Source organism: Corvus moneduloides, chromosome 6, assembly GCF_009650955.1.
Source record: "Corvus moneduloides isolate bCorMon1 chromosome 6, bCorMon1.pri, whole genome shotgun sequence".
NCBI lineage: Eukaryota > Metazoa > Chordata > Aves > Passeriformes > Corvidae > Corvus > Corvus moneduloides.
Window position 1 is genome coordinate 20,695,499 of NC_045481.1, and position 13,332 is coordinate 20,708,830.

A 13,332-nucleotide genomic window follows, 5' to 3' on the forward strand; every position below is an offset into this window, starting at 1 on the left:
TTGTTTGGTTTTACATGGCAGCTCTATCATAGATATGAAAGAAGAGAATCTGAATTTTAAAAACATATGTAACATATTTAATCAACTTTCTGACATTAGATGATAACATAAAATGCTTTTCTCAGTGCCACTCACTTTCCTATGAGATATTCTTTGAGTAGTTTTCCTTTGAGGGCACACTGCCAATAAAATTATCCTTCTGGGATCTCTTCTGATGATAGAGATTAGATGCCTATAACTGATTCAGGCAGAAGGTAATAATGGGAGCATTTGCTCTGGGCTCTTTTTCTACTCATGAGGAGATTTGTAATAGAACATCTATTTTTGACTTTGAAGGTACGCTTTATGATTGTTGAGTTTGCATTTGGTAGCAGTTTCTTCCTAACTGATTTACAGGATAATAAGGAGAATCAAGGGAGGAACTTAAAAGTGCTATTAGCAGGTATTATTTTTCCAGGGCAAGGAGTTGAAATTAGCATGAGTGAGTATAGTGTGATTATAAGATTGAAAGGTATATTGCTAATAATGTATGTTACATTATTAATGCAATAATTTATCTTTGTTTTGTTTTTCCTCTGTCTCTCCAGGAAAAGCAGATCATCAATGAAGAAGATCATTTGAGAAAGATGAGCGAGGCCAGACTGCAGTTTAAAGATCAGCTGCGTCACTTAGAAATGGAACAGCAATCCATTCTCTCCATGATAGGAAGTGAAATTGATGCTGCTTGTGAAATCTTTTCTCGGGACTCCATGGAGAAATTCAAAGTAATTCTAGTTTTAAGTATACTTCACATTTTGTTATTTTCTTAATGCAAGTTTGCAGCAGAACTTGTATGCATTACTGTCAGTGTTGTATATAGATAATCATTCTAATAGAATTATGGATATTTAGCTGGTACAGAGGGACATTGCTAGGTATTAGAATGGGATGCTATGAAGAACTGTCCATGCATTAATTGGTACTGCTTTCTTTTCCCTTTTTTTTTTTTTTTTTTGTGAGAAACAGTTCTCCTTTTGCTTGTGTGAAAAGACCTTTTATGAGCCAAAATTTTGAGGTAGGTTTTCTTAGGCAGTCTAGAGTTGGGAAGTCCTCAAGAAAGGCCTAAAATGCTTTTAAAATTGGGAGAAAATTTAAGAAAGGTTTTGTTAAAAAATCACTTGGATGCTTTGTTTTTTATGTAGAGAACTAAATACTGAAAATGAAAAGAGTTTAAAACGTCCTCTTTTGAGGAGCAGGTCCTTGTATCCAGAAAACTCAGCCCCAAATTTTCAGGAAACTGGTAGCTTGCTGTAACTTTTTTTTCACTATTTAACTACTTCTCCTGCAACCCCTGTCTCCCTGTAGCTTTTCTTCTGAGTATTCTCATTTGTTCCCCAGGTTCAGAAACCACTCTTCCTCCCTTCGTATGATTCTACATGACTAATCCTCTTAAATCAACATTGTACATTTCTGAGAATAAAGAGAACGGAATGTATGACTCAGCTCGTTGCCACACTCAAAAGTGCTTGACCTGGTGGATTTTTAGCCTTAGCTGCAACCCCGGAGTACATTCATATTACATCTTTTTTTGTCTTGCTATTTAAACAGAGAATACTTTGTAGTTCCTGGTCATTTGACTGGGCTAGGCTGCTTTTGTAATAGGAATTTTTCACAATTGACACCATTTCTCCACTCACATATGGAGTTGGGATGTTGCAGCACAAAACTAGATGAGAATTCTAAGAAAATGTGTTTGACAAACAAGCTTTCTCCTCTGTATTCTTATAGCTCAGTCTGGTTTTTTATTAAGTTTTGTGATCTGCTCTGGTTGCCAGATTCTTGATCATTGAGCCATACCTTCTTGGATTTGCTTCCCACCTCATGCAGAGCTTTTGGTTTCTGGATAAAGTTTTGTAGATCCCTGTTTGTACAATTCTCCTTTTTTTGCTCACTGGCAAAATTAAACTAGTTCTGAATGTGAATTTTTGACTAGACAGCTAATGCGAAAAAAAGTTAGTTTAAAAAAAAAAAAAGAAAAAAAGCAGCTTCCTTTGTTATATTGTTCCTCTGCCCAGTACTTTAGGTATTGCCAAGGTTTCTAAAAAGTTTCACCCTTCAAGAAATTGCCACTACAACTTGGGTGAGCAAGGAGGAATTTGATGGATAAATACTTGTATTCAGAGAAGTCAAACACTAGGCTTAATCTTCCTTGATAAAAAATGTATTTGTTTGATGAATTTCCAGTAATCAGGACTTTCTTCCTTCTATGTCTAATTCCCGTTTTACGTCTGTTTCTCTGTCTCCTGCTTTTCCATAGGCAATATCCCTCACACCAACAGTACTGAATGATCCTCATCGCTGGTTAGCAGAAACAAAGGTAATAGTCAAAACTCCTGAAATTTCACTGAATAAGCTAATATCCAATATTTGAGCAACCTGGTGTAGTGGGAAGTGTCCCTGCACATGTCAGGGGTTTGAAACTAGGTACTAGATGATCCCTGAGGTCCTTTTCAGCCCTAACAATTGAGTGAGGGGGTGAGTCTGAAAGGATGGATCTGATTCAGTTGAAGGTCTGTTTAAAATGGCACTTAAAGTGTAAAAGGAAAAATACAAAAGCATTCCTTTGGCAATAATTCTGGTATTTCCAGACTGTTATTTCAACTGACAGAATAGTTTTCCGAATGTTTCTATCAACAAGATATAGCCATCTCTGTAGCAAAATAAATAGCAATGTTGTTATCACCAAATAAAGGCATTGAAGTAAGAGCAGTGATAGCCTTTAGATCTGGTTCAAATTTTTTTCAGACAAGTAAAGCATGAAAATGTAGTCAGCGGGTTAAGTTTCTCTTTAGCATTATCACAAGGCAAGAGATGGTTTTAAATAAGGCTGGTATTAAATCTGAAATGTATTAGATTGGATTCTTGGAAAATGAACGATTTTTCTTTCCACTTTAAAGCTTTCAAGCCCTATAATGTGGGGGCACATATGCTTGAAAACATCTTCAAGGTGATGACTGTAACTCATAAATCTTGCCTTTCATTTTGTAGCTTTCCTCTAGCACCCTCAACTCATACACATAAGCACATTTCTTACCCATATCTTTTAAAAGAAGTAAGTTTCTCATGATCAAAATAGATCACAAACTCTGGACGACAACTGGTGTTTTTACTTCATGTAGAAAGGTCAAAGCCACGGGAGAATTGACTTAAGGAAAAAAAATTGCAAATGTTTTCATGTAAGAGAAGGTTATTCATGGTGTGTGGTCTGGGTAAGACTTGTAGACCAAGAAACACTACCACTATAGATAACAGAGACAAGATTGGAATCATAGGAGAAATGTTACGGGGGAAGTATTTTCTTCACTTGAAAAAGTGACACTGACATAATATTAAAAAGAACTTTCAAAGAGTGACTAGTAATATTTTGCATACATTTCTCACCTAAGTTTGTTTAGCTGCCAGAGGGAAGTTTAGAATGAATGACTACTTAAAATGCCACTTTTATTTTCTTTTGTCATTAAACAGGCTGTGTGAAAGTATTTCATTTGATCACTTCTAGATTTACTATATTGATCACAACCTTATCAATGAGATCTTTTTCTCCTCTGAATAAACCTTAAATACTGACTTTTGCTGACTAGAAAGGATTGATGTCACTTTTTTAGAAAGGAGAAATACTTTATATTCTTTCAACATAAAATAGAGAGAAAAAGGTATTCTGAAAGGAAGGCCTATCTCTTGGTGTCTGTGTGCACTAATTCAAAGTGAATTTCCATATCTACCCTAGCAAATTCATGCTTCTTATTTAAAAAGAAATACAATAATATAAAAGAAGATCACTATATTGGCTTTTCACATATAATTATCAACCAAAATATGTCTTTTGAGTCTCTTGAAGGTCCACATATGTTCTCGTCATATATCTGAATGTCCCCTATTATTATTATTCAGATAGCTACAAATGAGTAATCTGTAACTCCAAAGACAATTTGCTCAGTGAACATTTACGTCCTTTTATTGTCATTAGAATTCTTTACTTTTTATTGTACCATTTTTTTAATACAGACTAAGCTTCAGTGGCTGTGTGAGGAGGTAAAGGAAAGAGAAAGTAAGGAAAAAAAACTGCGATGCTACTTGCTGCAAAGCCGAGAACAGCTCAAGCACTTTGCACAGATAAAGGAGACTGAACATCAGTCTCTCTTTAAACAGATAAAAAACCAAGAAAAACTTCTGGAAGAAGTTCACAGAGAAAAAAGAGGTATGTTACTGGTTTGATTTTTGTTGATAAAAAGGAGAAAAAATGCAAAATTGTATTAATTATAATTTCTATGGCACATTCAGATGTATTTTATCAACTAGTTATTGCAAACTGCAATGTGCTAGTGATAACCAAGAAAAATGCTAGGTTTGTGGGTTTTTGTTTTCCTTCGCTGACAAAAAAGGCAAATGCAATCAACTGTGTTTCAACCCAGTACAGTGGCTGAATAACACAAGAGTTTACATCATGCACAGTGGATATAGAAATATTTTCCAGCTGTACCTTCTGGGACATTGCACGACCCGGGCAAAACGGGTTATACAAGAGTCTGAGGCTGTCTGAGTTAGACTGCTATTTGCATAGCTCGCTGTGTCGTGGTATGATCTTTCATGGTATTCTCTTCCCCCAGTTTTGAAAGAAAGGTGTCACCTTTTAGGTTTTCTTCAGAAATCTTGTTCCAGTCTTTATTCAGGACTCCATACTGATATAACTGGACAGAATAAGTATTCTCTTTAATTATTTTGTTAGATGTCACTTTGTGCTGATTGATGTAGACTCAGATAAGCGTAAACTTTTAGCAAGTGTAGTTATAGCTTCTAGTGGCTGACTTATTATTGAAAATGTTTTGTGAAATGTAGCAAAACCAAAACTGCCTGATTTTGGCTAGAACAAAGTTAATTCTCTTCCTAGTAGCTGAAACATGCTGTGTTTTGGATTCAATATGATAGTAATGTTGATAACACAGTGATGATTTAGTTGTTGCACCCTAAGTCAAGGACTTTTCAGTTTTCCATGCTCCGATAGTGAGCAGGTGCACAAATATCTGCAAGGGAGCATGGCCAGGCTGGGGGAACTGACCAAAGGGATATTCTGTATATTAGAACACTATTCCCAGTATATAAACACAGGGGAGTTGTCTGGGAGGAGCCAATCACAGCTGGAGAAGGGGCTGGACGTCAGTGGTGAGCAGTGGTATTCTACATCACTTGGGGTTTTTTTGTTTTTATTTCTATCTTTTTTGTTGTTTTCCTTTTCTTTTTTATTTCTTTTTTATTTAAAAAATTTTATTATTTAATTTTTTAATTTTTAAACTGCTTTTGTCTAATCCCATGGGATTTAGCTTCTTTCTGATTCTCCTCTCCATTTCAGCAATGGGGTGTGTGTATGTGAGCAAGTGTCCGTATGGTACTTAGTTGCCAACTGGGATTAAGCCACCACCACAACAGCAATAACAGATAAAAACATTCTTGTAAATATTTTATAGAACAATGCTGGTTGTTTTAAAAGAATTGTAAGATTCTGTCAAAATTTTCTTCTTCCACTTACAAAGAACTTTGAAAGAGAACGTGCTTTGATCTTTCAAGCTTGAATGTTTCTATTGCTGTCCTTCATTTGTTAAGAAAGATGGCACACAGACCCTGATATGACATTAATAGTGCTTTAGTGTTTTTATATTTGAATGATTATCTAGTAAGATGATCTCCCTGAAGCCTTATTTGCCTTTTTAATGCAAGTGCATAGGAAATAAAGCAAACCTTACTTAGATCTCTGTTCTATTGTACTTATTTAGTTTAGACTTCGTGGAACAATTCACAGCCTGCATTTAAATTTCAAGCTGTAGGTCAAGTTATTATGGGCAATTATTAAACTGAAAAGAGTGGTAAGAAGTAATGTTGTTAACTGAGCACAAAAAATAGTGTGTAATCTTATACCTTCTTTTTATAAGGGCCATTTCTTTTTTCCCCTCCAAGTATGCTCAGTTCCATTTGTTACTTCACATACTACAACTTATGCAGTTTTAAGTAAATGGTGTTCTCCTCTGTCTTCTCTAGAGGTGGATGCTTGTTAAAAGTAGGTAAGAGAAAGGAAGTAACTGTTAAATAGTTGTTAAAGTTTTCTGTGTAGCAGAAAACAGTAAACATTCTTTAAAATTCCACTAAATAAAGAATGAGAAATAGAACTTACAAAAAGGTGACGCAGTGCCGGCAATGCAGGCCAGTGTTAGGTTTAAACCCTGGGATCAGGATAGATACACAGGATCTGAGGATACATGGGTATGAAGATAGCAGCAGAGGAAGATAAGTAACCTTGACTGCTGCTAGTGGATTTCCCAAGATATCCTCCTTGCTGTCTTCACTTAAAAACATTCATAAAACATTAATTTTTGTTTTGAATTTTATTTCTGATTTAAATAATCGTAATTTACTGTTTGATGGAGAAATAGGGAGTCAGGAGTGTGTTCATAAGCAGCTATCAAGCATCTTATTGTCTCTTGACATGCCATGGTTTTTTAATGAGATATAATTTGAAACCTGGTCATGTAAGGTGGTGATTGGTAGGGTGTTTTTTGGTGTGTTGTTTGATGGGATTTTTTTGTTTGTTTTTGGGCACTGCTATTAAAATAGTGTTGGAGGAGAGATGCAGGTATTTCCAATTACACAGCCAATTATTTATATACACAATTAAGAATAGTCTTCATGTCTGTAAATTTATAATTCACTTTGTCACGTTCCATTTTGATTAGATCTGATAGTCAGCAATCTTGTGCATACAGATGAAGTTACCATGATTTGGCTCAGTACCAGTGTATTTCTTCAGCTTTAGCCCTGTGGTGTTACAGCCCTTCCAGGAGTGTGTCTGCTTCTCTTAATAGTATTCAAGACTTTATTAATTCAGTAAGTGTTCATTCTAATTAGAGATAGGGAAATAAAATACATCTGAGCCCAACTTCCTGTTGTCATTAATTTGATAAAATAGTTGGTAGTTACTGAATAACTGAGAGATGTAGCAGAAGCCACAGTATGGCTGTCGCCTGTATGGTGTTCAACGTGCAACTGTGCAGGGGAGTACTGATGTGATGATTAAATATAAGAATGATAAATTCAAGTAAGGAATGTGCTTCTCTAAGTGACAAAGGGATAGTTGGTACTCTTTTAGAGATGCTGGTCTGTAGACTCACTTTTCTTCATGAGTGGGCTTAGTATGAAGAGTAGGAATATGATAATAAAAATTGGAGCCTTAAAAACATTGGTGGCTTTTTTGGTACGCAAAATGGAATAGCATTGGAATTGTTTAATTTCATTTACCTGATACCAAGAAAGGAAATATTATGTATTATTTATTTTTACTGCTTTTAAATCAATTTTGAATTTGAAGCCAGAGTCAGAAGTTCATAATAATGTTTACAAACATTGAACAAAATTTTAAGAGCTTTTTATTAGTGCACCAATCGGCAGGTTGACTTGGTATTTAACATAATTTTCTTGTACCACTAATTAAATGACAGAGCATGTGACAGTGTATGCAAGAATAATGGAGCTACAATCTCCACATGAATTTAATTGGTTTGTTTTACAGTCATGTCAACTTAGATTGTTCTTTTTAATTTGAAAATTATGACCTTCATTACACCAAGTCAGTTTTTTTTTAGAAATTGTAGAAGATAGAGAAATAATAGAATGTATATCTGTTAATGTGAGTTTTGAGTACTGTTCTTTGTATCAAGTGATACATTTAAATGTTTAAAAAGGGTTGTTTTTATTTTAAAAAGGGTGCAAGACAAAATCTGACTGCTTTTATATCTTGAACAGATACTCTTACATACTGAATGAAAAGCCCAGCCTTGATTATGATGCAAGTAGTAGAATGTAAACATGTAAATAGTTTAATGGATCAATGACTTGAACATGAAAATTGGAAAATACTTTCCCAGAGGGGAAAAAAGAAAACACAGGTAAAAGCATAAAAAAGGTGTTAAGCCAAAAGGAGAAAGCAATCCATCAAAATGATAAAAAATTTAAATTTAGGATGCAGAATGCTGGTTGGCTTTTGTTTCTTAAACATAGAAAATGGAAGTACTTACACAATACTAAGGCACCCAGTAATGAAATTTTGGGCAAATCCCAGGTGCAGGAATTAAGCAATTGAAGGCAGAATGTATTTAATTGATAAAAAAGAGCCCTTCACTTTTTTATTTTTTTTTAAACACCAATGTATCCTTAACAGTATTGCTAAATTAAATGGGCATTCAATCAAATTTGATCAAATGGATGAAAATATTTTCTGCTGCATTTGGAATGACACAGATTTTAGATGGAACATTTTACCAGATTCTGTGAATAACCATGAATATCCATGTATGTGGTTGACTGTCCCCACCGACACAAACCACTTGTCTGAGTACCTGATATAGTGTGAAAATACTCCATTAATTTAAGTTCACTTATGTCAAAATTTTGAAAATGAGATAGAGAAATTGTATTCTCAAGAAATTAATTTGTTAATTTCCTTTCAATGGATCTGATAATGTAGTTTACTCCTGGAGTTTTTTTGGGAGAAAGAATAAAAATAGAGGTTTATGGTGGACATACCAAAAGTAGGTAGGATAAATATTTAAACTGCTTTGTTGATGAACATGTGTAAGGAAGTTTTATTAGCTTAAATAGGCCTACTAAAACTTCTAACTATGGGGTATTTTTGTCTTTTCCCTTCACCAAGGCATTTGTAAATACCTAGGATATTGCAGGCTTTTGAATCCTTCTTGTGAATCTCTGTAGAAGTGTTAACATTATCACAGTGGTACCTGTGGTGGTATAAACTGGCTGTCCATGTGGTATAATCCTGAAAAATACAAGTAAGCTAACATAAAGATTCATGAATGAGAGAATAGAGAATGAAGCAAAGTACAGTTGTGAAGCACAGAGTTTCAGGATTGTTTACAGAGTAGCAGAAGTTTCAGAGTTACCTGGTGATGCTTCAAGATCAGCTACATTTGTCTTCCATTCTTGGTAAAAGTATCATGCTGGAGACTTTAGAAATTCAGAAGTCTAGCAATATTTATGAATACAGAAGAACTGAAGAGGATGTGAGTTCTGATTTCAGGTTTGCAGATTCGTACTTTGGATACAGTTCACTACTTAATATATTTTTCTAGCATGCTACACAACGAGATATTTCAGTAAATAACAACTTGGATTCCATTTTTCCTCTTAGAGTGATTTTGGTCTCACTATCAAATTTATTTCAAAAACATTGCATTAGGTATTCAATCTGTTAACAAGGGTATGAGGAAATAAAACACATAAGTTCCAGTTTCTTAACTAAGCTTCATTTGCATTCTGGAATCACTGAGCATGCCAAGGTGTTCTTAAAATAATTTAAAAGTTAGTTTAGGTAACAAGTATTTTTTTTATTATTATCTTTTTAATGCCATTGTCAAGAATTGTACCCAGGACCTAGCACAAATTTCTTTCATTTACTGCATTTCTATATGGTCTAGCCAAACTGTGTAGTCTGAAAAGTTCATCATTCGAATCAGTGAAAGTCTATATTGATCCTGGGTGCACCCATTGGTCTTAGAAGCTCAGATGTACTTTAATTGCCTTTCCAAGAAAATTTTGGAATATATTGACATTTATATAAGCTAGACATAATGTGTTGTATAGTGGTGGACATGAAGTCTGCACAGTTCTTTTGTTTTAGGATAATATGCTCCTACTTCAGAGAAGACATGGATAGTCAACACATAAATGTTTAGCAAAATAAGACCTGACATATTTGGCAAGGCTGTATCTGTTCTTTTTTAATGAAACAATGTTAGTAAGGCTGTAGTGATGTAAGAAGAGCAGGTGCATTGCTCCTATTTACAGACTGATATAATTTATCTCAAAATATTCTGCAAATATGCTGTTTTACACAAAGTCCCAGGTGATGCAGGACATACTCTGTACTAGTTCTCACTGTCTACTGAGATAATACTCTATAATCACACTTAAATTGTTACACATTTAGAATTTCTCTTTTACAGGTTATACTGCTAAGTAAAGCTTAAGAAGGTAACAATTCTAGTCCTGAGCTATGATAGACTAATGTTAGATGCTTTTATCACAAGTACCAACCTGAACTGCACAAGTCTGTGCTGTTTGTCTTTATGCATTAAGTTTATCCCTCATGCATTTGTCATTGTGCATTGTCTCAGATTTGAGGATACAAAAATCAAATTTTGAAAGACTTACATTTTAGCTGGCTTTAGTGACAGTGGCATCTCTGTGAATCTTACAGTTACCTCTAGTTTCATCACTTGTGATGAAAACAAGTATATTTTACAAAGATTTTGATAAGTGATTCCTGAAGCAAGACACCAGTTTAATTTCTTTTTTTTCTGTTAGGTTCAGTCAGGATTATCTGTTACTCATTTGCTGTGGATAATGTACACTCAAAAGAGCCTGTTATACTAAAGTAGATTAAAAATGTAGGTAAAACTCTGCTTTGACAAAACCTAATATTTCAAATTATATTCCTGGTTTTTTCTACTTTAAAGTCAGTAAGTCCAATTTTTGTTTGGAAACACTAAAGCAGAAAGAGCAAAAATTTAAAGTAAGAGACAGTGTAGTACATTGAGTGCAAATACACTGACACTGAGGAATCTGTTATTAAACTGAGGAAACATACGAAATTGGGAACCAGTGAAAATCAAAATAGTCTAAAATCTTTCTATTATGACCTATTATATTTCATTTAATAGTAAAATACATATGCTGTTTTGAAGACAACTTAGTCTGATTCTGCCCCTTCAGCTTTGTTTCTTTCTTTTTTATTAATTTTCTTTTTCTTATATATTGCATGATAGTGCCCTTGTTTGAACAAGAGTCCTTTCTGTGGCAGCAAGAAACATCACAAGGTATTTTCCAGTCATCTTTTATTGAACAGTGATCGGGAGCATCAAGTAGAGAGAACACTCTTTTAAGCATACATACAGGAAGGAATCTGAAGGATTTCAGAGAAACTCTTCATTGTACTTGGTTTTCATAGTGAGCTTCAAAATGCATAAAGTTGAAATATCATTACTATTAAAATAATTTATTTCTTCTTATAAGTGTTCTTGCCCTTTAAATAATGTTTGGTTTTTTTAATGTGATGGGGGAAGGAGGAGGGAGGACTTCTAAGTTATTTTAAACTTTGCCAAAATGAACCTGCGTTCAGATTCCTAGAAGAATGGAAATAAACCCAAATCATTTAGAAATCTTACCCTGTGGAATTTTTTAAATTGGAAAACTGGAAATATCTGACTGGACATGCATTGCTGTAATTATCTAGTATTTTTCTGGAGCCGTTTCCATTTGACATTATCTTTTTATGCACTCATGAAAATATGGCTGCCATTGTGAAAAAGAGAAGGTAAGAGATGGGATCAAACTGTAGCTAAGATGTTTTCAAGACTTCCTTTGATTTCTTTTTTCTTTCTGAATCACATAGTTTAGGTGATTTTCTGAAACTTATGTACAGATTTTTAGTTTGGAAAGCATGATGAGCCCTTTAAATTGCTGAGTTTGTACTGCTCACTAACAGTAAGAGACTAAATTTGTTAGTTTTACTTCTGGGTTTATCTGCACATATCGGAAACTAAATCAAAATTAACAAGAGTAACCTGGGGATGGGGATTCAGTGTATATTAAATAGTTTAAATGTATTATTTGATCTTTTCTTCCTTTTGTGAATGATGACTTTTTTCTTTAAACCAAGCTAAAATAGATGGTATTCTATGAACTAGTGAGTTTTTTTTTTTTTTACAGCTGTTGAAATGATGGCATAGGACTATTTATAAGCACAATTACAGCTTAACAGTGGTTTAACACTATATAATAAAGAGAATCTTGTAATCAACTGTACAACTTTATCAGGACTCCTTGAATTAATATGAAAGGTGCTGTCATGCTTTCAGGTTATGTACTATGTTTCTATACCAGACTGATATCACCAATTTACAGTTATTAAATTAAAAAAAAAAAAAAAACAACCAAACAAAAACTACCCCAACACAGACACTTCCATGCTTGTCTTGAATTCAATATTTTCCTGAGAAGTACATTACAGAAACATGCTGTCATTTAGTCTTCTTTAGGTAACAATGTCATCCTAAAGAAACTTATTAATATCTGATAAGATGACAGTTTAATTAAATAATATACTCTCTTATAGGAAATAAAACTGAACCAAGGGCTCTATGTTCCTCTCCTATTGTACCTATTCCCTTGGTCAAAGCCATCTTAGTCTAAAATACAGATGAATCATGTTGGAAATTTGAACAGAAATGGAAAAAAAATGCTATCTAAGATTTATTATAGTAAAATTCTTGAAATTAAAAAAGTAGTTAAAATCTTGCCTCTTGCTATATCATAGATTCAATATCTTTCGAAATTAGAGCTTGTGTAATGGTTTTGTCTAGAATTTTTTGTCTAGAATATGGTTTTCAGTGTAGTTCATTGCTATGTTAATAGCTTTTATATCCTTTCAGCTGACATGCTGTTTAAAATCTTTTTTTTTCCTGAAGTGTGTCTTCATGATATTGTGTATTTGGAGAATTGAAGTTTAAGTCCTATGTCAGTACCAAAAAATTCCTCACTTTGAGAAGAGCTTCAGTCATCAGTAAAACCAATTCTTAATGTTGACTGTACACAACAAAATAATTTTAATTACAGAATATACAATATAAGTGAATTCTTGAAAAAAAAGGAAATCTAGCTGGTTTTATTTTTGCTATATAAAGATTAAATAAGTGATATTTAATCTGTTTGCACATTTTTTCCTTCTAGTGGCTTAAATATGACAAATTCCTAGGTTGAATATTTACTCTGATGAGCATGTTCAGAATAACAACTGTCTGTATCTAACACCTTTTTTTCCTTCTTGGTTTTGGTTTAAGAAAATGGGAACTGTGATTGGTACTTTTGAATGCTTTACATATTTTGTAGTTAAAAGGGAAAATCCTTAAAAGTGTTTTAGAGACAAGCAAGACAAGCAAATTAACTATACAGTTCATGCAGTATGAGTGATCAGAGCAACAAGCTACTAATTGTTTTTACTAAACAACAAGTCCTTCTATGTAATTTTTAAAAAATTCACATGTAATAATGGCACATATTTCTGAATCTTTAGAGTGGGCAGAGTGTCACAGTATTTTTCTTGTCTGTATCTATTATGTCTCTAGGATAAAGTTGTAACATGTCAAGGGCATGATTTGAATACTTCTGTCTATTTTCAAGGAGTTGCAGTGCAAGTGATTAAGCACTCTTAGTAAACATTGTTGTAAAGTTTTA

General features: G+C 33.7%; 1 protein-coding gene across 4 annotated transcripts in view; it reads left to right on the top strand.

Annotated features, from left to right (window-relative positions):
- Positions 1-13,332, top strand: part of CEP128 (centrosomal protein 128) — a 115,590-nt gene that overhangs the window by 46,938 nt on the left and 55,320 nt on the right. For all 4 annotated transcript variants that reach the window (XM_032112431.1, XM_032112432.1, XM_032112434.1 and 1 more), the window contains 3 exons: positions 588-764; positions 2,297-2,356; positions 4,045-4,237. In XM_032112431.1, the coding sequence (XP_031968322.1) occupies positions 588-764; positions 2,297-2,356; positions 4,045-4,237 (430 nt within the window). The remainder of the gene's footprint in view (positions 1-587; positions 765-2,296; positions 2,357-4,044; positions 4,238-13,332) is intronic.